Here is a 22,639-nt window from a genome sequence, read left to right as displayed (position 1 = left end):
AAAAAGGCCGTTTGGACACACAAAAATCAATGACAGGATATTTTCATTAACATAAATTATTTGGTGTAATGTACGGACTGTGAACACGATTAAAGACTATTTACTAAAAGAAAGAGAAGGCTCCAGAGAGTAACTCGATTGAAAAGTGACAAAACTGTGAAATCAAATAGTTTTTATTTGTCTTCTTTGAATCCACATATTTGGATTTGTTATTAACTATGTCACTATATGATGACACTAAGGATGTCGGTGATATCTCATGTCACTATATGATGACACTAAGGATGTCGGTGATTTCTCTTCCTGCAATGACTGCGGTAGACACGAGTCGCTGTCTTTGCTTCAGAAGTACTTGTAGGCACACTTGTTGTTAGTTCAGGCGTGGTTGTTGTTGGTTCAGATGGGGTTGGTGTAGGAATTGGACATCCAGAACCTTTAGGGATGACGTCATTCGCACTACATGCTGTACCAGGTGAGGGGCACATTGAAGGTATATCACAGGAACGAGACGGTGGGGGCAAGGCTGAAAACATATTCAAATTATTGATATTTCGGTAATGTGTTCATTAACTTTCTTTGCCACAAGTAATTATGTCAGCAATTCATGTGAACAGTATGAAATACTATGTGTTTTTTTTAATATGTTACAAGTTTTGATCGAACTGAATATTTAATTACATTTCGAGGAATTTTTCATGTATAATAAAAATTATTTTTCTGATTCTTTTTGGGGATTGTGCTCACACTTACACATGCCACAATTGCATTGGCAGACATCTACATGTATAATTATGTCCTTTGTTGTTAAAACAATAAAGCTTTTTTCAAAACTGTCAATGAAACTGGCGAATTCACAAGGTGATGAGTGATTTTAGTTGGGTATTGTGTAACGTTTGGTCGTCTAAATTTATGAATTGAAACAGAAATGCCTAGATATACTTACCAGGTGATCCTTGAGCTGCAAAGTAAAACAATGATCATTATACAAAAATACAAAGACAACAAGATACCAGGGGTATCATTCAGCCAAACAACGATCATTATACAAAGATAACAAGATACCAGGGGTATCACTCAGCCAAACAATGTTTATTATACAAAGATAACAAGATAAAAGTAGTATCACTTAGCCAAACAATATACATTATACAAAGATAACAATATACCAGGAGTATCATCACTAAGCCAAACAATAATCAAAATACAAAGATAGAAAGATAACTAAACACCAGGATTATTACTCAGCCAAACAATGATCATTATACAAAGATACAAAGGTAACAAGATATCAGGAGTATTACTTAGCCAAACAATGATCATTATACAAAGAACAAAGATAACAAGATATCAGGAGTTTTACTTAGCTAAACAATGATCTTTATACAAAGAACAAAGATAACAAGATATCAGGAGTATTACTTACCCAAACAATGATCATTATACAAAGAACAAAGGTAACAAGATATCAGGAGTATTACTTAACCAAACAATGATCATTATACAAAGATACAAAGATAACAAGATATCAGGAGTATAACTTAGCTAAACAATGATTATTATACAAAGAACAAAGATACCAAGATATCAGGAGTGTTACTTAGCAAAACAATGATTATTAAATAAAGATACAAAGGTAACAAGATATCAGGAGTATTACTTAGCCAAACAATGATTATTATACAAATATAACAAGATACCAGGATTGATATTTTCTGGTGATCCTTTTCCGACTCTTCAGAATTCAAGAGTCTTACCCAAATTTAAGTGAATTATACGGTCTTCAAAGTACCGTGTCGATTCCTGACATCACTAAAGAGCCATTTATTTTCTAAAATATTGTGTTAATGTTTTCACTTTTGTTTGCGTTAATTCATCTTTTCCACAAGTTTATTGTTTTCTGTTTGGTATTTAATATAATTAAAATTTTGTTACATCTTGTGATCTGTTTATTTGGCAATGCCAGTCGACATCCGTTGTCGTCCTGCTAGTCAAATGCGTTTTGTTAAAATATACTTTTTCATTTTCGTAGTCTGTTGGAAATGTTGTGTGTGTTGTATTCGAACCCCTCTACCTAGAAATTTGTTTTGGATTCACACATATAAAAAATATCAAACTCGATCATAGGTTTGAACGTTGTTTTCAATTTAGACTTGTTCATATATAAACACGACGGGTGCCATTTGTTGAGCAGTATATGTGTACCTTTTGCGGAGCACCTGATATCATTCTTATGCTTCGTATTTTTCAGTCGTTAGTACATTGTACTTCTAATTTGTGTGTAATGATTATTTGTCTGTTTGTCTTATTCTTATTAACCATGGTGTTGTCAGTTTATTTTCGATTAATGAATTTGAATGTCTCTTTGGTATCTTTCACGACTCTCTTTCAACATACTATGTACACATCTATCCCAGATAAATCTGTTTAAAGGGAGAATCTAAAAATATAAGTTCAGAGCGTAGGCTTAATTGGGAAGTTTTAAAGGAAATACTATATTATGCTAGTGATTTACACTTATAAATAAACCAGTTTGTTTATTGAAATAAATGAGGTATTAAATTTATAAAGTGAACTGAGAAGTTATCTAAAACAAGCATTGATATCATGTGTGTTCAGACTTAACATGTATCGCTTTGATTGATGTATCACAATTTCTTATCTTCAACGGTACTGTTTATAAAACCAAATAAATTTCAATATACAAAGGATGCATCCTATGTTGTGTTATAGAATGAGCAGATTTTAAATATATAATTCTTAAAAACTGTCCTTACCTTTAGCTACCGTAGTGGCAACTGGCATTTCACAGACTTCACATATATCTGTAAATTCTCCCGTTTTGTTGGCAAACGTTTTGCTTACTAAACGATAAAGAACGTTTAGTTATGGAGTGCTTAATGCATTTATAATATTATATACTTAGTAGTAAATACAGATAAATTGTATGTGTCATACCATTATTGACAAGCGTGCTGTATTAGCCACCCGTGATGATATCGATATCAACACGGTTGCAAAGTTTTTATCCCACCCTTCATCTGTATGATTTCACGTCATCGATTGCAGCCACTGTTGCAAAGAATTTATCAAATCCCTAATCAGTATGACGTCATGTCAAACCAATAATCTTTATGACGTCATTTCAAACTTCCTCATCTGTATGACGTCATGTCACATAAAAAAAACATCTACTTGAGGTATATATTATATAATAAAGTGTATATGATATGGTTTTTTCAATATCACAAACCGTATCAACCCTCAACCATGTCTCGGGTTAATACGGATGCGATATTGAAAAAGCCATATGATATTCTCTGTTTATATCATAGTTGTAATCTTGTTATTGCTGTCCAAACGAATATCATAGCTAGTTCGGGATTGATTTAAAGTTAAAGACCCCGGTCGGTTGTTGAAAAGTAGACGTTAATTCCAGTTTTTTTTAATAACTGTGCTTGCGTCTTATTGACGTGGCTTCTTCAAATGTTATCCTTGTGGCGCAATAAAAAAAAAAACTCGAACGATGTATGTAAAAATGTACATTACGTCTTTACTGCTGATGCTTGTTAGGTCGAATCACAAAAAAAAAAACATGTATCGAATTGTTTTTGAAAGTTTGTATGGTATCCTTAAAAAAATAGACATGGTTTAGAAATGCCAGAAACGTATACAACTTACAACTGAATCCAAATGTAAACCCTAAAGGAGCATCTTGAAGATTGTAAAAGATCGGAAAACATCTGAATTTGTCAGAACCCTGTAATCTGAAAAAGTATAAATATAAATTTGATTCGCAGCTAAATATCAATATACATCCATTTCTCTTCCGTAAGATCCCTTTAATACCATTTCAATTGCTATCATCATTGTTCAAAGGGGTAAATTGCTCTTCAATGCTCTTCAATGCTCTTCAATGCTCTTCAATGCTCTTTAACTTTGTACTTGTTTGGCTTAATAAATATTTTGATATGAGCGTCACTGATGAGTCTTATGCAGACGAAACGCGCGTCTGGCGTACTGAATTATAATCCTGGTACTTTTGATAACTATTTGACTCAAATAGATTTGACTTATTCGAATCATTTTTGTCCTTTCACTATTTGACCGAAATATTTAAGTTTAAGTAACTCCCTTAGGTGTTTTGTACTCCCTTGAATTATTATTTTGTCGACCGATCATGTAATTTAATACTCAAACACACATTTTCTATTAATTATTTTTTCTAACATAGATATCGAAGTCAAGAAGTGTTGATGATTTAAATCCCGCACATAGGGAAATCTTTAATAACAATATCATTCTCTCAAAAAATACAGAGTGATATCATCTTAGGGAAATTTTCAATAAAAATATTATTCTCTCAAAAGATACAGAGTGATATCATCATAGGGAAATCTACAATAACAAACATTATTCTTTCAAAAAATACATAATGATAGCATCATAGAGAAATCTTCAATAACATACATATCTCTCAAACAATATATAGTGTGATATCATCATAGAGAAATCTTCAATAACATACATTATTCTCTCCAACAATACACAGTGATATCATCTTAGGGAAATCTTCAATAACACACATATCTCTCAAACAATACATGTATAGTGATATCATCATAGGAATATACTACTAACGTAATGCACATTAAGAAAGAACAATTATAGGTGAGGTTACAATGATGATACACTAGATTCTGAATTCGACAAGTATTCTTTGCTCGACAGTTATTCCTAATTTGACAACTATTCTTAGTTCTACAATTGATATTTCCATATTGATGCTAGATTTCAAATTCTAAAACAACTACAATTATCAATGAAAAAGAGGGAAAAAACCAGCCAAGATGAGAAAGCCGGTACTATGCATCAGGGAGAGATGTTCTATGTTTCCAAAATCAATTACCTAAATTTAAAACAACACATTTCAATGCAAGGGTTTCCATAGTTGTATGCAATACACAAAATTGGCTTAATAAATGGTGTTATCCTCAGAGACTAACAATCAACTTGCCCTGGTATCGCCACATTTCATGATCATTTTATTTTCTGTTTTCAGAATTTTGAAGATTGATAGAGTCTTTTATTTATGTTAAAGAACTGTAATTAATAACATACCGGACAACAAGGAAGCGTTCTGTTATTTCTGTTAAAGAACTGTAATTAATAACATACCGGACAACAATGAAGCGTTCTGTTATTTGATGACACATATATGTAAATCTGCCAGATGTATATGTTTGGCAATTAGTGTTAAACTGCCAATACCCAGTAGCAAAACCAGTACTAGAAATTGAAAATGTTTGGTTCGACCATGGACTTGGAAAGGTACATGGAAATTCCGTCGCAGCTGAAATGAAGGAAGATTTATCAAACGCAATGTGAGTGTAAAGAAAGTCTCTGAAAACAAAATATTCGGTGTATTATCTATCTTCACTAGGAACATAATCATGCTAATAATAAGAATATGGACATCATAATATAGGATTCGGCAATAGACATTATCAAGAAAACTCCAATTTAGCCCTATCCAAATGCATTTTATTAGAGAAATTATCAAAATAGGTGTAATAAAATATACAAACAAGTTAATCTTAATTTTACAGAATATTTTCGATCTAGTATACTAGTATGAGGTTTATAAAAGTGTTAATACAACAACTTCAGATAACTAATATGATCCAAGTATAAAATTGTATAATCTGTCAAATTTCGATTTCAGTATAAACAGCTATTACGAAAACCTCTAGATTACTGTAGAAGAAAAACTTTTCAATGATGTTTATCTAAGCTTTCTATAAAATCCAATTCTACGTAGAAGTTAAAGGCACAGTTTTGGGGGTTGGGGTTAAACCCGCTTCTTGGGATCGAAGGTTTTGCATCTTATTAACATTTAAACAGCCCCTCTATTTTTCCTCCTGAAACCATATTTTTCTAAACACACATCAATACATTTTTGGTCCGCAAAGTCGAATACCTTTTGTTGCCCATAAGCAATAATTGACCCATCCTCGCCCTCAATTCTGCAATTTACTTCATTATAAACGTGTTTCAAAATTCTGTCACATCCCTTACACACCGTTCTGATGTGAAAAAAAAATCAAAACATTCAAAACAATCAACAAAATGTTGAAACAAATATTTTACCTCGGAATTCTCAGGAACGTTTGACCTACACTGACAGCTAAATATCGTCTATTTATATTAATTTTATATAAAAATAAATTCAAAACGTTCAACATTTGTTTTAAGTTAAACACATTGTATTAAATATTGTTCTTTACCAGGGACGTACTCATGATAATGATAAGAATATGGACATATGAATGATATTGTATTCGGTAACGGACCTGATAATGATAAGAATATGGATATAATGATATTGTATTCGGCAATAGCCATGATAATAATTAGAATATGGACTTAATGATATTTTATTCGGTAATAGACATGATAATGATAAGAATATGGACATAATGATATTGTATTCGGCAATAGCCATGATAATAATTAGAATATGGACATAATGATATTGTATTCGGTAATAGACATGATAATGATAAGAATATGGACATAATGATATTGTATTCGGCAATAGCCATGATAATAATTATAATATGGACATAATGATATTGTATTCGGTAATAGACATGATAATGATAAGAATATGGACATAATGATATTGTATTCGGCAATAGCCATGATAATAATTATAATATGGACATAATGATATTGTATTCGGCAGTAGCCATGATATTAATTAGAAAATATGGACATAATGATATTGTATTCGGTAACAGACATGATAATAATAAGAATATTGATATAACGAAATTGTATTCATCAATAGACATGATAATGATAAGAATATGAATATAATGATGTTGTATTCGGCAATAGACATGATAATAATAAGAATATGGATATAATGATAAGAATATATATATTACGATATTGTAATCGGCAATAGACATGATAATTATAAGAATATGAATATAACGATATTGTATTCGGCAATAGAATGATAACGATAAAAATATGGATATAATGATATTGTATTCGGCATTTGACATGCTAATGATAAGAATATGGACATAATGATATTGTATTCGGCAATAGACATGATAATGATAAGAATATGGATATAATGATATTGTATTCGGCAATAGATATTATGATGAGAAGAATATGGATAGAATGATATTGTATTCGGCATAAGACATGATAATGATAAGAATATGGATATAATGATATTGTATTCGGCAATAGACATGATAATGAGAAGAATATGGATAGAATGATATTGTATTCGGCATTAGACATGATAATGATAAGAATATGGATATAATGATATTGTATTCGGCAATAGACATGATAATGAGAAGAATATGAATAGAATGATATTGTATTCGGCATTAGACATGATAATGATTAGAATATGGATATAATGATATTGTATTCGGCAATAGCCATGATATTAATTAGAATATTGACATAATGATATTGTATTCGGCAATAGACATGAAAATGATAAAAATATGAATAAAATGATATTGTATTCGGTAATAGGCATGATTATAATAAGAATATGGATATAATGATATCGTATTCGGCAATAAACATGATAATGATAAGAATATGGATATAATGATATTGTATTCGGCAATAGACATGATAATAATAAGAAAATGGACAGAATGATAAGAATATGGATAGAATGATATTGTATTCAGCAACAGACATGATAATAATAAGAATATGGACAGAATGATAAGAATATGGATAGAATGATATTGTATTCGGCAATAGACATGATAATAATAAGAAAAAAGTAAAATCACAAAAATACTGAACTCCGAGGAAATTTCAAAAAAGGAAAGTCCCCAATTAAATGGCAAAATCAAAGTCCAAACACATCAAACGAATGGATAACAACTGTCATATTCCTGACTTGGTACAGGCATTTTCTTATGTAGAAAATAATGGATTGAACCTAGTTTTATAGCTAGCTCAATCTCTCACTTGTATGACAGTCGCATCAAATTCCATTATATTGTCAACGATGCGTGAACAATAGAATATGGACATACTGATTTTGTATTCGGCAATAGACATGACAATAATAAAAATATGGACATAATGATATTGTATTCGGCAATAGACATGATAATAATAAGAATATGGACACAAGGATATTGTATTCGGCAATAGACATGATGAAAAGAATCCCAATTCCAACCGAGCTGTATCCAAAAGCAGTTTGTCAGAGAAATTAACAAATTAGGTTAGAAAAATATACATACAAATATGATCAGATAATAATTCTTCTCTTCACCTTAATTGTACAGAATATTTTCAATCTAGTATGATATTTAGTTAATAAAAGTGTTAATCCCACATCTACAAATAACTTAGGTGTTCTATGTATAAAATTGTCAAATCTGTCAAATTTCAATTTCAGTATATGCAGCTATCCCGAAAACCATAAGAACACCGTAAACAAAAAAAATTCGAGAAAACATTTAAACGGAGACTTCTAGAATACGAAATAAAATTACAATTTTCTGTTTCTTCGGATCGAGTTATTTGCACTTTGTTAACATTTAAACAGCCCCTCTATATTTCATTCTGAAACAACTCATATTTTTTGCTAAACACCCATCAATTCATTGTTGGTCCGCAATGTCGAATACCTCTTGTTGCCTGAAGCATTAAGTGACACAATCTTCAATTCTGAAAAGTCCATTTAGTTTTGTAATTTATTTTACTCACCGTTCTGATGTAAAAAATATCAAAGCATTCAATATAGTTTCAAAAAAATCAACAACAAACAATTGTTTTACCTGACAAATCTTAGTAACGTTTGACTAACACTGACTGCAAACTATTGGCTATCTATATTAATTTTGTTTGAAAATAAATTCGAAACGTTCAACATTTGTTTTTAGTAAAACACATTATTTTAAGTGAAACCAAAGGGCACAAATGCTTTCAGTACCAAAATCCTAATAAAATAGTTGTATTTCTATTACTGTTTTTAACATACACGTCTAAATATAAACTATAAAAAGGGAGAAAGAATATCAAAGTAATTAGTTACATGCTATAACTAATTAGAAATATCTCCAACAGTTAAATAAAACAAATATTCATGCAAAATGCAAGGTTTATTAAATTCTATAATGTAACCAATCGCAGGAGGACCGCCTATATGATACTTGAAATTCCTTATAATATATTTGTCATTTGAATTATCTTCAATGAAATAAAATTTTAAATAAAACAAATTAGGATAGGTTAGTAAAACAACAATGCTGAATGAAATGCTTATTAATCAATCAAACGGTATTGCTTGGACTGAATTGAACTTCAAAAAAGTTTCTAAAAGTTTGGTCAAATACACCTTAGATAAAAAAACAAAAAAAAAAACAACGATAGATACAAAAGGAAGAGTCAAGCTCATGGTTTTAGCATTACCAGATAGAAAAATCTTACCTGCAGAAACAGCAAAAAAGAAGAACGCAAAATAAATCATACTTTGACTGTGATTATTATCTGTTCTATACGACATGTGTCTCTCAAATCTCTAATTTAAAGATACAATTTCTACTTGTTTTATGTAGTTATCATATTGTGCAGATGTGACGATCTACCTACGCAATAAAGTGTAAATGATGCGTAAGTGTACTTTTTTTTTAATTTAATGTATGTGTCAAAAACTTATAATCAACTTCTGAAACTGAATACAGTATTCGCCAGGGCCGGATTTAGGCGGGGGCGTGGCGGGCGTGCGCCCCCCCCCCCCTAAAATTTACAAAGCAAGGGTTGACTTCAACATATTTAAGTATTAGAAGAGACCATTCAATATTTTCTACCATTCAAAGTATATAAAACAGCCAGTTTAAAAGAATCAACGTGATTACTAATCAACTGACCTACGCTTTATTTCAGTTCTATAATTAATAACTTCAAAGGAAGGTGTCAAAAGCGAAGCTGCATTTGATGACAATTATAATAGGTTTTTAGCAGTTAAAGTTAAAACAAATGTTACATTGTATTTGCGGTTTATCCGGTTTTATAATCAATTTGTTTGATAATCGAAGTTCCAAAACATCCCTTACTCACTTTCATCATGACACGGTCAAGAAAACAGTGAGATTATTTTATAATATCCGTAATGAAAGATAGACATACTGTTTCAAGCGAAAGGTTAGTTTATTAATTTGTTTCTCTGTGTCTATATTATTTATTTCTCACTTGCAACCTAAATATTTAGCCGAATTCTGTACCGTATTACTGTTAGCTTGGGATCCCCAAAAAAATTAAATGTAACTGCGTAAATGCATCTCATTCTGCTTTTAGTTGTTTGTGGCGAACACAGTGAAGTCTGGCACGACCTCCGAAAATCAAAAAAGTAAAAAAAAATAGTATGAAAGGACAATTGAAAATCGCTGGTAAAAGTAGAAATTTTCGTTTGAAAAATATATGGGTCAGGTTAATTGTGATCTGTCTCGTCTCACTTTGCGTCCGTCTGTCCGCCCGTCTATCTGTAGATTGTTGTCAGGTGTGGATTAAGGCAGTTTCAGCTTGAAACTTCAATTTCTCGCTAATTTTACCACACAATAGTTCGAGATATCTACATTTCACCCCTTTAAAGGAATATTCCAATAGTTTTACCTAAAAACACCTTCAAAAATTTTCGCCTCGCTCCGCTCGGCCAAAATATAAAATTGCGCTCCCCCTAACTGCAAACCCTGGATCCGATCCTGTTTGCTGTCTAAGATTTGGTTGTCAATCACAATTGTAAATATTCACTTTGTGGATAGAAGGAACGCGAGAGGAAAAATTCACATCTTTAACAAAAATAGATACTTCAAATCCACAAATACCCGAAACATTTGAGGTAAAACAATAGGTGGACGTTTCTTCCACGAGGGTATCACCAGCCCAGTAGTCAGCACTTCGGTGTTGACATGAATATCAATTATATGGTCATTTTTATAAATTTTCTGTTTACAAAACTTTGAACTTTTCGAAAAACTAAGGATTTTCTTACCCCAGGAGTAGATTACCTTAGCCGTATTTGGCACAACTTTTTAGAATTTTTGGTCCTCAATGCTCTTCAACTTTGTATATGTTTTGGCTTTTTCACTATTTTGATCTGAGCGTCACTGATGAGTCTTATGTAGACGAAACGCGCGTCTGGCGTATGAAATTATAATCCTGGTACTTTTGATAACTATAAACATTTCAATGAAGGATACCGTAAGTTTAAAATTAAACCAGTTTGTGTTTTCAGAGACTTCAGTGGTAGAAAATTGTTGAATATGATTTATATCAAAAGTAACACGAACAGTTAGCCGTCTAATAGAATAAATGTTTAACAATACCCTCAAATATCGGTTGTAAATATACATACAGAAATATAAAAAATGACGGCATCCTTATATGATCAAATAAAAAAAGATGAAAACAACATGAAAAACGTTAGTTTTCACGTTTCAATTGTTTTACATTGTCATTTCCGGGCTTTTATAGCTGACTATTCGGTATGAACTTTGTTCATTGTTGAAGGCCGTACAGTGACCTTTAATTGTAAACTTCTGTGTCATTTTGGTATCTTGTTGAGAGTTGTTTCATTGGCAATTATACCATAATATCTTATTTTTGTTATAACACAAAATTCTGTACACCTTTTAGATACTTCGATTTATTTTCTTGTTGACTATTGTCGTATCAGCTTTTTCAATGGTGGTGTGTTAGGATTGTTCATTTTAAAATACTTTGACCAGGGACATTCATGAGAGATAATTTTGTCAAAAATCTTACCTTGCGCAGTTGAAATTGTCCCTTGAATTTTTTTTGACGTTTTGATTATGATTTATACAAACAATAACACAATATAGTTACAAACATGTATATAGCAAACGATATTATACATAGGAGTAGTTTATCAGATCAATTTATAGTCGTTGAATTTAGTATCATGTAAATTCATTGCAGTTGTTATATACAAGAAGTACAAGTGATATAATACTCAAAACTCCCAAAAGATTAACAGTATGATGAACAATTAACACATTAAGATAATACTCCTTAAGATATAATGTATTTTCATACATAATACTACTGTTGGGTCACATGTATTCATGCGTTAACAATTTGGGGAAATTTCGTTTTGAAAGATCAGCCACGAATTGATTTTTTTACGAAGGAGGCATTTTATACAGGTCTATACACAGACTCTGCTTAATCAACGAAATTAAATATTCAGGTGAGTTAGGAACTTTCAAATTATTTTAACCCATTGAATGAAAGAAATTATACAAGATAATCATTATTTGTATCTACATTTGAAAATGCCTGTACCAAGTCAGGAATATGACAGTTCTTGTCCATTCGTTTTTGGTGCGTTTTGTTTTTTGATTTTGCCATGTGATTATAGACTTTCCAAAAAGTATTTTTGTGAATTTACTTTTTTTGTGAATTATAACTTTTACGGCTACGTGACAAGAAGTGACTAACAGAAATAAAATCAGGCAAAACGATACTATTTCATTGATTATGAGCTTCTCCCCAATCCATATGCTACATCTCAGACAGCATATGTTATAGTCAGTCTTCTCCTCCCCAATCCATATGCTACATCTCAGACAGCATATGTTATAGTCAGTCTTCTCCTCCCCAATCCATATGCTACATCTCAGACAGCATATGTTATAGTCAGTATTCTCCTCCCCAATCTATATGCCACATCTCAAACAGCATATGTTATAGTCAGCCTTCTCCTCCCCAATCCATATGCTACATCTTAGACAGCATATGTTATAGTCAGTCTTCTCCTCCCCAATCCATATGCTACATCTCAGACAGCATATGTTATAGTCAGTCTTCTCCTCCCCAATCCATATGCTACATCTCAGACAGCATATGTTATAGTCAGTATTCTCCTCCCCAATCTATATGCCACATCTCAAACAGCATATGTTATAGTCAGCCTTCTCCTCCCCAATCCATATGCTACATCTTAGACAGCATATGTTATAGTCAGTCTTCTCCTCCCCAATCCATATGCTACATCTCAGACAGCATATGTTATAGTCAGTATTCTCCTCCCCAATCCATATGCTACATCTCAGACAGCATATGTTATAGTCAGTCTTCTCCCCAATCCATATGCTACATCGTAGAAAGCATATGTTATAGTCAGTCTTCTCCTCCGCAATCAATATGGTCCATCTCAGACAGCATATGTTAAAGTTAGTTTTCTCCTCCCCAATCCATATGCTACATCTCAGACAGCATATGTTATAGTCAGTCTTCTCCTCCCCAATCCATATGCTACATCTCAGACAGCATATGTTATAGTCAGTATTCTCCTCCCCAATCTATATATCACATCTCAAACAGCATATGTTATAGTCAGCCTTCTCCTCCCCAATCCATATGCTACATCTTAGACAGCATATGTTATAGTCAGTCTTCTCCTCCCCAATCCATATGCTACATCTCAGACAGCATATGTTATAGTCAGTTTTCTCCTGCCCAATCCATATGCTACATCTCAGACAGCATATGTTATAGTCAGTCTTCTCCTCCCCAATCTATATGCTACATCTTAGACAGCATATGTTATAGTCAGTCTTCTCCTCCCTCATCCATATGCTACATCTTAGATAGCATATGTTATAGTCAGTCTTCTCCTCCCCAATCCATATGATACATCTCAGACAGCATATGTTATAGTCATTCTTCTCCTCCCCAATCCATATGCTACATCTCAGACAGCATATGTTATAGTCAGTCTTCTCCTCCCCAATCCATATGCTACATCTCAGACAGCATATGTTATAGTCAGTATTCTCCTCCCCAATCTATATGCCACATCTCAGACAGCATATGTTATAGTCAGCCTTCTCCTCCCCAATCCATATGCTACATCTTAGACAGCATATGTTATAGTCAGTCTTCTCCTCCCCAATCCATATGCTACATCTCAGACAGCATATGTTATAGTCATTCTTCTCCTCCCCAATCCATATACTACATCTTAGACAGCATATGTTATAGTCAGTCTTCTCCTCCCCAATCCATATGCTACATCTCAGACAGCATATGTTATTGTCAGTCTTCTCCTTCCCAATCCATATGCTACATCTCAGACAGCATATGTTATAGTCAGTCTTCTCCTCCCCAATCCATATGCTACATCTCTGACAGCATTTGTTATAGTCAGCCTTCTCCTCCCCAATCCATATGCTACATCTCAGACAGCATATGTTATAGTCAGTATTCTCCTCCCCAATCCATATGCTACATCTCAGACAGCATATGTTATACTTAGTCTTCTCCTCCCCAATCCATATGCTACATCTCAGACAGCACATGTTATAGTCAGTCTTCTCCCCAATCCATATACTACATCTCAGACAGCATATGTTATAGTCAGTTTTCTCCTCCCCAATCCATATGCAACATCTCAGACAGCATATGTTATAGACAGTCTTCTCCCCAATCCATATGATACATCTCAGACAGCATATGTTATAGTCAGTTTTCTCCTCCCCAATCCATATGCTACATCTAAGACAGCACATGTTATAGTCAGTCTTCTCCCCAATCCATATACTACATCTCAGACAGCATATGTTATAGTCAGTTTTCTCCTCCCCAATCCATATGCTATATCTCAGACAGCATATGTTATAGTCAGTCTTCTCCCCAATCCATATGCTACATCGTAGACAGCATATGTTATAGTCAGTCTTCTCCTCCCAAATCAGTATGGTCCATCTCAGACAGCATATGTTAAAGTTAGTTTTCTCCTCCCCAATCCATATGCTACATCTTAGACAGCATATGTTATAGTCAGTCTTCTCCTCCCCAATCCATATGCTACATCTCAGACAGCATATGTTATAGTCAGTATTTTCCTCCCCAATCCATATGCTACATCTCAGACAGCATATGTTATAGTCAGTCTTCTCCTCCCCAATCCATATGCTACTTCTCAGACAGCATATGTAATAGTCAGTATTCTCCTCCCCAATCTATATGCTACATCTCAGACAGCATATGTTATAGTCAGTCTTCTCCTCCCTAATCCATATGCTACATCTTAGACAGCATATGTTATAGTCAGTCTTCTCCTCCCCAATCCATATGCTACATCTCAGACAGCATATGTTATAGTCAGTCTTCTCCTCCCCAATCCATATGCTACATCTCAGACAGCATATGTTATAGTCAGTCTTCTCCTCCCCAATCCATATGCTACATCTCAGACAGCATATGTTATAGTCATTCTTCTCCTCCCCAATCCATATGCTACATCTTAGACAGCATATGTTATAGTCAGTCTTCTCCTCCCCAATCCATATGCTACATCTCAGACAGCATATGTTATAGTCAGTATTCTCCTCCCCAATCCATATGCTACATCTCAGACAGCATATGTTATAGTCAGTCTTCTCCTCCCCAATCCATATGTTACATCTCAGACAGCATATGTTATAGTCATTCTTCTCCTCCCCAATCCATATGCTACATCTTAGACAGCATATGTTATAGTCAGTCTTCTCCTCCCCAATCCATATGCTACATCTCAGACAGCATATGTTATGGTCATTCTTCTCCTCCCCAATCCATATGCTACATCTTAGACAGCATATGTTATAGTCAGTCTTCTCCTCCCCAATCCATATGCTACATCTCAGACAGCATATGTTATACTTAGTCTTCGCCTCCCCAATCCATATGCTACATCTCAGGCAGCATATGTTATAGTCAGTCTTCTCCTCCCCAATCCATATGCAACATCTCAGACAGCATATGTTATAGTCAGTCTTCTCCCCAATCCATATGCTACATCTCAGACAGCATATGTTATAGTCAGTTTTCTCCTCCCCAATCCATATGCTACATCTAAGACAGCATATGTTATAGTCAGTCTTCTCCTCCCCAATCCATATGCTACATCTCAGACAGCATATGTTATAGTCAGTCTTCTCCCCAATCCATATACTACATCTCAGACAGCATATGTTATAGTCAGTCTTCTCCTCCCAAATCAGTATGGTCCATCTCAGACAGCATATGTTAAAGTTAGTTTTCTCCTCCCCAATCCATATGCTACATCTTAGACAGCATATGTTATCGTCAGTCTTCTCCTCCCCAATCCATATGCTACATCTTAGACAGCATATGTTATAGTCAGTCTTCTCCTCCCCAATCCATATGCTACATCTTAGACAGCATATGTTATAGTTAGTTTTCTCCTCCCAAAGCCATATGCTACATCTTAGACAGCATATGTTATAGTCAGTCTTCTTCTCCCCAATCCATATGCTACATCTCAGACAGCATATGTTATAGTTGGTCTTCTCCTCCCCAATCCATATGCTACATCTCAGACAGCATATGTTATAGTTAGTCTTCTCCTCCTCAATCTATATGCTACATCTCAGACAGCACATGTTATAGACAGCATATGTTATAGTCAGTCTTCTCCTCCCCAATCCATATGCTACATCTTAGACAGCATATGTTATAGTCAGTCTTCTCCTCCCCAATCCATATGCTACATCTTAGACATCATATGTTATAGTCAGTCTTCTCCTGACCAATACATATGCTACATCTTAGAAAGCATATGTTATAGTCAGTCTTCTCCTCCCCAATCCATATGCTACATCTCAGACAGCATATGTTATAGTCAGTCTTCTCCTCAACAATCCATATGCTACATCTCAGACAGCATATGTTATAGTCAGTCTTCTCCTCCCCAATCCATATGCTACATCTTAGACAGCATATGTTATAGTCAGTCTTCTCCCCAATCCATATGCTACATCTCAGACAGCATATGTTATAGTCAGTATTCTCCTCCCCAATCCATATGCTACATCTTAGACAGCATATGTTATAGTCAGTCTTCTCCTCCCCAATCCATATGCTACATCTTAGACAGCATATGTTATACTCAGTCTTCTCCTCCCCAATCCATATGCTACATCTCAGACAGCATATGTTATAGTCAGTCTTCTTCTCCCAAATCAATATGGTACATCTCAGAATAGCATAGGTTATAGTTAGTTTTCTCCTTTCCAATCCATATGCTACATCTTAGACAGCATATGTTATAGTCAGTCTTCTCCTCCCCAATCCATATGCTACATCTCAGACAGCATATGATATAGCCAGTCTTCTCCTCCCCAATCCATATGCTACATCTCAGACAGCATATGTTATAGTTAGTTTTCTCCTCCCCAATCCATATGCTACTTCTTAGACAGCATATGTTATAGTTAGTTTTCTCCTCCCCAATCCATATGCTACATCTTAGACAGCATATGTTATAGTTAGTTTTCTCCTCCCCAATCCATATGCTACATCTTAGACAGCATATGTTATAGTTAGTTTTCTCCTCCCCAATCCATATGCTACATCTTAGACAGCATATGTTATAGTCAGTCTTCTCCTCCCCAATCCATATGCTATATCTCAGACAGCATATGTTATAGTCAGTCTTCTCCTATCCAATCCATATGCTACATCTCAGACAGCATATGTTATAGTTTGTCTTCTCCTCCCCAATCTATATGCTACATCTCAGACAGCATATGTTATAGTCAGTCTTCTCCTCCCCAATTCATATGCTACATCTTAGACAGCATATGTTATAGTCAGTCTTCTCCTCCCCAATCCATATGCTACATCTAAGACAGCATATGTTATAGTCAGTCTTCTCCTCCCTAATCCATATGCTACATCTTAGACAGCATATGTTATACTCAGTCTTCTCCTCCCCAATCCATATGCTACATCTCAGACAGCATATATTATAGTTAGTTTTCTCCTCCCCAATCCATATGCTACATCTTAGACAGCATATGTTATAGTCAGTCTTCTCCTCCCCAATCCATATGCTACATCTAAGACAGCATATGTTATAGTCAGTCTTCTCCTCCCCAATCCATATGCTACATCTTAGACAGCATATGTTATAGTCAGTCTTCTCCTCCCCAATCCATATGCTACATCTCAGACAGCATATGTTATAGTCAGTCTTCTCCTCCCCAATCCATATGCTACATCTCAGACAGCATATGTTATAGTCAGTCTTCTCCTCCCCAATCCATATGCTACATCTCAGACAGCATATTTTATAGTCAGTATTCTCCTCCCCTATCCATATGCTACATCTTAAACAGCATATATTATGGTCAGTCTTCTCCTCCCCAATCCATATGCTACATCTCAGACAGCATATGTTATAGTCAGTCTTCTCCTACCCAATCCATATGCTACATCTAAGACAGCATATGTTATAGTTAGTTTTCTCCTCTCCAATCCATATGCTACATCTTAGACAGCATATGTTATAGTCAGTCTTCTCCTCCCCAATCCATATGCTACATCTCAGACAGCCTATGTTATACTCAGTCTTCTCCTCCCCAATCCATATGCTACATCTCAGACAGCATATGATATAGCCAGTCTTCTCCTCCCCAATCCATATGCTACATCTTAGACAGCATATGTTATACTCAGTCTTCTCCTCCCCAATCCATATGCTACATCTCAGACAGCATATGTTATAGTTAGTTTTCTCCTCCCCAATCCATATGCTACATCTTAGACAGCATATGTTATAGTCAGTCTTCTCCTCCCCAATCCATATGCTACATCTAAGACAGCATATGTTATAGTCAGTCTTCTCCTCCCCAATCCATATGCTACATCTTAGACAGCATATGTTATAGTCAGTCTTCTCCTCCCCAATCCATATGCTACATCTCAGACAGCATATGTTATAGTCAGTCTTCTCCTCCCCAATCCATATGCTACATCTCAGACAGCATATGTTATAGTCAGTATTCTCCTCCCCAATCCATATGCTACATCTTAGACAGCATATGTTATAGTCAGTCTTCTCCTCCCCAATCCATATGCTACATCTTAGACAGCATATGTTATACTCAGTCTTCTCCTCCCCAATCCATATGCTACATCTCAGACAGCATATGTTATAGTCAGTCTTCTTCTCCCAAATCAATATGGTACATCTCAGAATAGCATAGGTTATAGTTAGTTTTCTCCTTTCCAATCCATATGCTACATCTTAGACAGCATATGTTATAGTCAGTCTTCTCCTCCCCAATCCATATGCTACATCTCAGACAGCATATGATATAGCCAGTCTTCTCCTCCCCAATCCATATGCTACATCTCAGACAGCATATGTTATAGTTAGTTTTCTCCTCCCCAATCCATATGCTACTTCTTAGACAGCATATGTTATAGTTAGTTTTCTCCTCCCCAATCCATATGCTACATCTTAGACAGCATATGTTATAGTTAGTTTTCTCCTCCCCAATCCATATGCTACATCTTAGACAGCATATGTTATAGTTAGTTTTCTCCTCCCCAATCCATATGCTACATCTTAGACAGCATATGTTATAGTCAGTCTTCTCCTCCCCAATCCATATGCTATATCTCAGACAGCATATGTTATAGTCAGTCTTCTCCTATCCAATCCATATGCTACATCTCAGACAGCATATGTTATAGTTTGTCTTCTCCTCCCCAATCTATATGCTACATCTCAGACAGCATATGTTATAGTCAGTCTTCTCCTCCCCAATTCATATGCTACATCTTAGACAGCATATGTTATAGTCAGTCTTCTCCTCCCCAATCCATATGCTACATCTCCGACAGCATATGTTATAGTCAGTCTTCTCCTCCCTAATCCATATGCTACATCTTAGACAGCATATGTTATACTCAGTCTTCTCCTCCCCAATCCATATGCTACATCTCAGACAGCATATATTATAGTTAGTTTTCTCCTCCCCAATCCATATGCTACATCTTAGACAGCATATGTTATAGTCAGTCTTCTCCTCCCCAATCCATATGCTACATCTAAGACAGCATATGTTATAGTCAGTCTTCTCCTCCCCAATCCATATGCTACATCTTAGACAGCATATGTTATAGTCAGTCTTCTCCTCCCCAATCCATATGCTACATCTCAGACAGCATATGTTATAGTCAGTCTTCTCCTCCCCAATCCATATGCTACATCTCAGACAGCATATGTTATAGTCAGTCTTCTCCTCCCCAATCCATATGCTACATCTCAGACAGCATATTTTATAGTCAGTATTCTCCTCCCCTATCCATATGCTACATCTTAAACAGCATATATTATGGTCAGTCTTCTCCTCCCCAATCCATATGCTACATCTCAGACAGCATATGTTATAGTCAGTCTTCTCCTATCCAATCCATATGCTACATCTAAGACAGCATATGTTATAGTTAGTTTTCTCCTCTCCAATCCATATGCTACATCTTAGACAGCATATGTTATAGTCAGTCTTCTCCTCCCCAATCCATATGCTACATCTCAGACAGCCTATGTTATACTCAGTCTTCTCCTCCCCAATCCATATGCTACATCTCAGACAGCATATGATATAGCCAGTCTTCTCCTCCCCAATCCATATGCTACATCTTAGACAGCATATGTTATACTCAGTCTTCTCCTCCCCAATCCATATGCTACATCTCAGACAGCATATGTTATAGTTAGTTTTCTCCTCCCCAATCCATATGCTACATCTTAGACAGCATATGTTATAGTCAGTCTTCTCCTCCCCAATCCATATGCTACATCTAAGACAGCATATGTTATAGTCAGTCTTCTCCTCCCCAATCCAAATGCTACATCTTAGACAGCATATGTTATAGTCAGTCTTCTCCTCCCCAATCCATATGCTACATCTCAGACAGCATATGTTATAGTCAGTCTTCTCCTCCCCAATCCATATGCTACATCTCAGACAGCATATGTTATAGTCAGTCTTCTCCTCCCCAATCCATAGGCTACATCTCAGACAGCATATGTTATAGTCAGTATTCTCCTCCCCAATCCATATGCTACATCTTAGACAGCATATGTTATAGTCAGTCTTCTCCTCCCCAATCCATATGCTATATCTCAGACAGCATATGTTATAGTCAGTCTTCTCCTCCCCAATCCATATGCTACATCTCAGACAGCATATGTTATAGATAGTTTTCTCCTCCCCAATCCATATGCTACATCTTAGACAGCATATGTTATAGTCAGTCTTCTCCTCCCCAATCCATATGCTACATCTCAGACAGCATATGATATAGCCAGTCTTCTCCTCCCCAATCCATATGCTACATCTCAGACAGCATATGTTATAGTTAGTTTTCTCCTCCCCAATCCATATGCTACTCCTTAGACAGCATATGTTATAGTTAGTTTTCTCCTCCCCAATCCATATGCTACATCTTAGACAGCATATGTTATAGTTAGTTTTCTCCTCCCCAATCCATATGCTACATCTTAGACAGCATATGTTATAGTTAGTTTTCTCCTCCCCAATCCATATGCTACATCTTAGACAGCATATGTTATAGTCAGTCTTCTCCTCCCCAATCCATATGCTATATCTCAGACAGCATATGTTATAGTCAGTCTTCTCCTATCCAATCCATATGCTACATCTCAGACAGCATATGTTATAGTTAGTCTTCTCCTCCCCAATCTATATGCTACATCTCAGACAGCATATGTTATAGTCAGTCTTCTCCTCCCCAATTCATATGCTACATCTTAGATAGCATATGTTATAGTCAGTCTTCTCCTCCCCAATCCATATGCTACATCTTAGACAGTATATGTTATAGTCAGTCTTCTCCTCCCCAATCCATATGCTACATCTCAGACAGCATATGTTATAGTCAGTCTTCTCCTCCCCAATCCATATGCTACATCTAAGACAGCATATGTTATACTCAGTCTTCTCCTCCCCAATCCATATGCTACATCTCAGACAGCATATGTTATAGTTAGTTTTCTCCTCCCCAATCCATATGCTACATCTTAGACAGCATATGTTATAGTCAGTCTTCTCCTCCCCAATCCATATGCTACATCTAAGACAGCATATGTTATAGTCAGTCTTCTCCTCCCCAATCCATATGCTACATCTTAGACAGCATATGTTATAGTCAGTCTTCTCCTCCCCAATCCATATGCTACATCTCAGACAGCATATGTTATAGTCAGTCTTCTCCTCCCCAATCCATATGCTACATCTCAGACAGCATATGTTATAGTCAGTCTTCTCCTCCCCAATCCATATGCTACATCTCAGACAGCATATTTTATAGTCAGTATTCTCCTCCCCTATCCATATGCTACATCTTAAACAGCATATATTATGGTCAGTCTTCTCCTCCCCAATCCATATGCTACATCTCAGACAGCATATGTTATAGTCAGTCTTCTCCTACCCAATCCATATGCTACATCTAAGACAGCATATGTTATAGTTAGTTTTCTCCTCTCCAATCCATATGCTACATCTTAGACAGCATATGTTATAGTCAGTCTTCTCCTCCCCAATCCATATGCTACATCTCAGACAGCCTATGTTATACTCAGTTTTCTCCTCCCAAATCCATATGCTACATCTCAGACAGCATATGATATAGCCAGTCTTCTCCTCCCCAATCCATATGCTACATCTTAGACAGCATATGTTATACTCAGTCTTCTCCTCCCCAATCCATATGCTACATCTCAGAC

The 22,639-nt window shown here is 35.2% G+C and overlaps 1 protein-coding gene across 1 annotated transcript; it reads right to left on the bottom strand.

Moving 5' to 3' along the window:
• Positions 1-225: 225 nt before the first annotated feature.
• LOC134697382 (uncharacterized) lies at positions 226-9,570 on the bottom strand. Its single transcript, XM_063559637.1, has 6 exons — positions 9,496-9,570; positions 5,176-5,350; positions 3,679-3,764; positions 2,775-2,861; positions 944-958; positions 226-523 (listed from the first exon to the last, which is right to left on the bottom strand). The coding sequence occupies exons 1-6, from the start codon at positions 9,533-9,535 to the stop codon at positions 279-281; spliced, it is 648 nt and encodes a 215-aa protein (XP_063415707.1). The 5' UTR covers positions 9,536-9,570; the 3' UTR covers positions 226-278.
• Between the last annotated feature and the right edge of the window lie 13,069 nt (positions 9,571-22,639).

This window comes from Mytilus trossulus, chromosome 14 (genome assembly GCF_036588685.1).
Source record: "Mytilus trossulus isolate FHL-02 chromosome 14, PNRI_Mtr1.1.1.hap1, whole genome shotgun sequence".
In the NCBI taxonomy this organism is placed as follows: domain Eukaryota; kingdom Metazoa; phylum Mollusca; class Bivalvia; order Mytilida; family Mytilidae; genus Mytilus; species Mytilus trossulus.
The sequence above is the reverse complement of the archived record's forward strand: the minus strand, read 5'-3'. Positions and strand labels throughout refer to the sequence as shown.

Coding starts and splice junctions, on each gene's coding strand:
- LOC134697382 (XM_063559637.1), bottom strand. CDS start 9,535: ATGATTTATTTTGCGTTCTTCTTTTTTGCTGTTTCTGCAG. Junction 3,765..5,175: donor GAACGCTTCATTGTTGTCCG/GTATGTTATTAA, acceptor ATACTTTTTCAG/ATTACAGGGTTCTGACAAAT. Junction 2,862..3,678: donor GTTTACATTTGGATTCAGTT/GTAAGTTGTATA, acceptor TTTATCGTTTAG/TAAGCAAAACGTTTGCCAAC.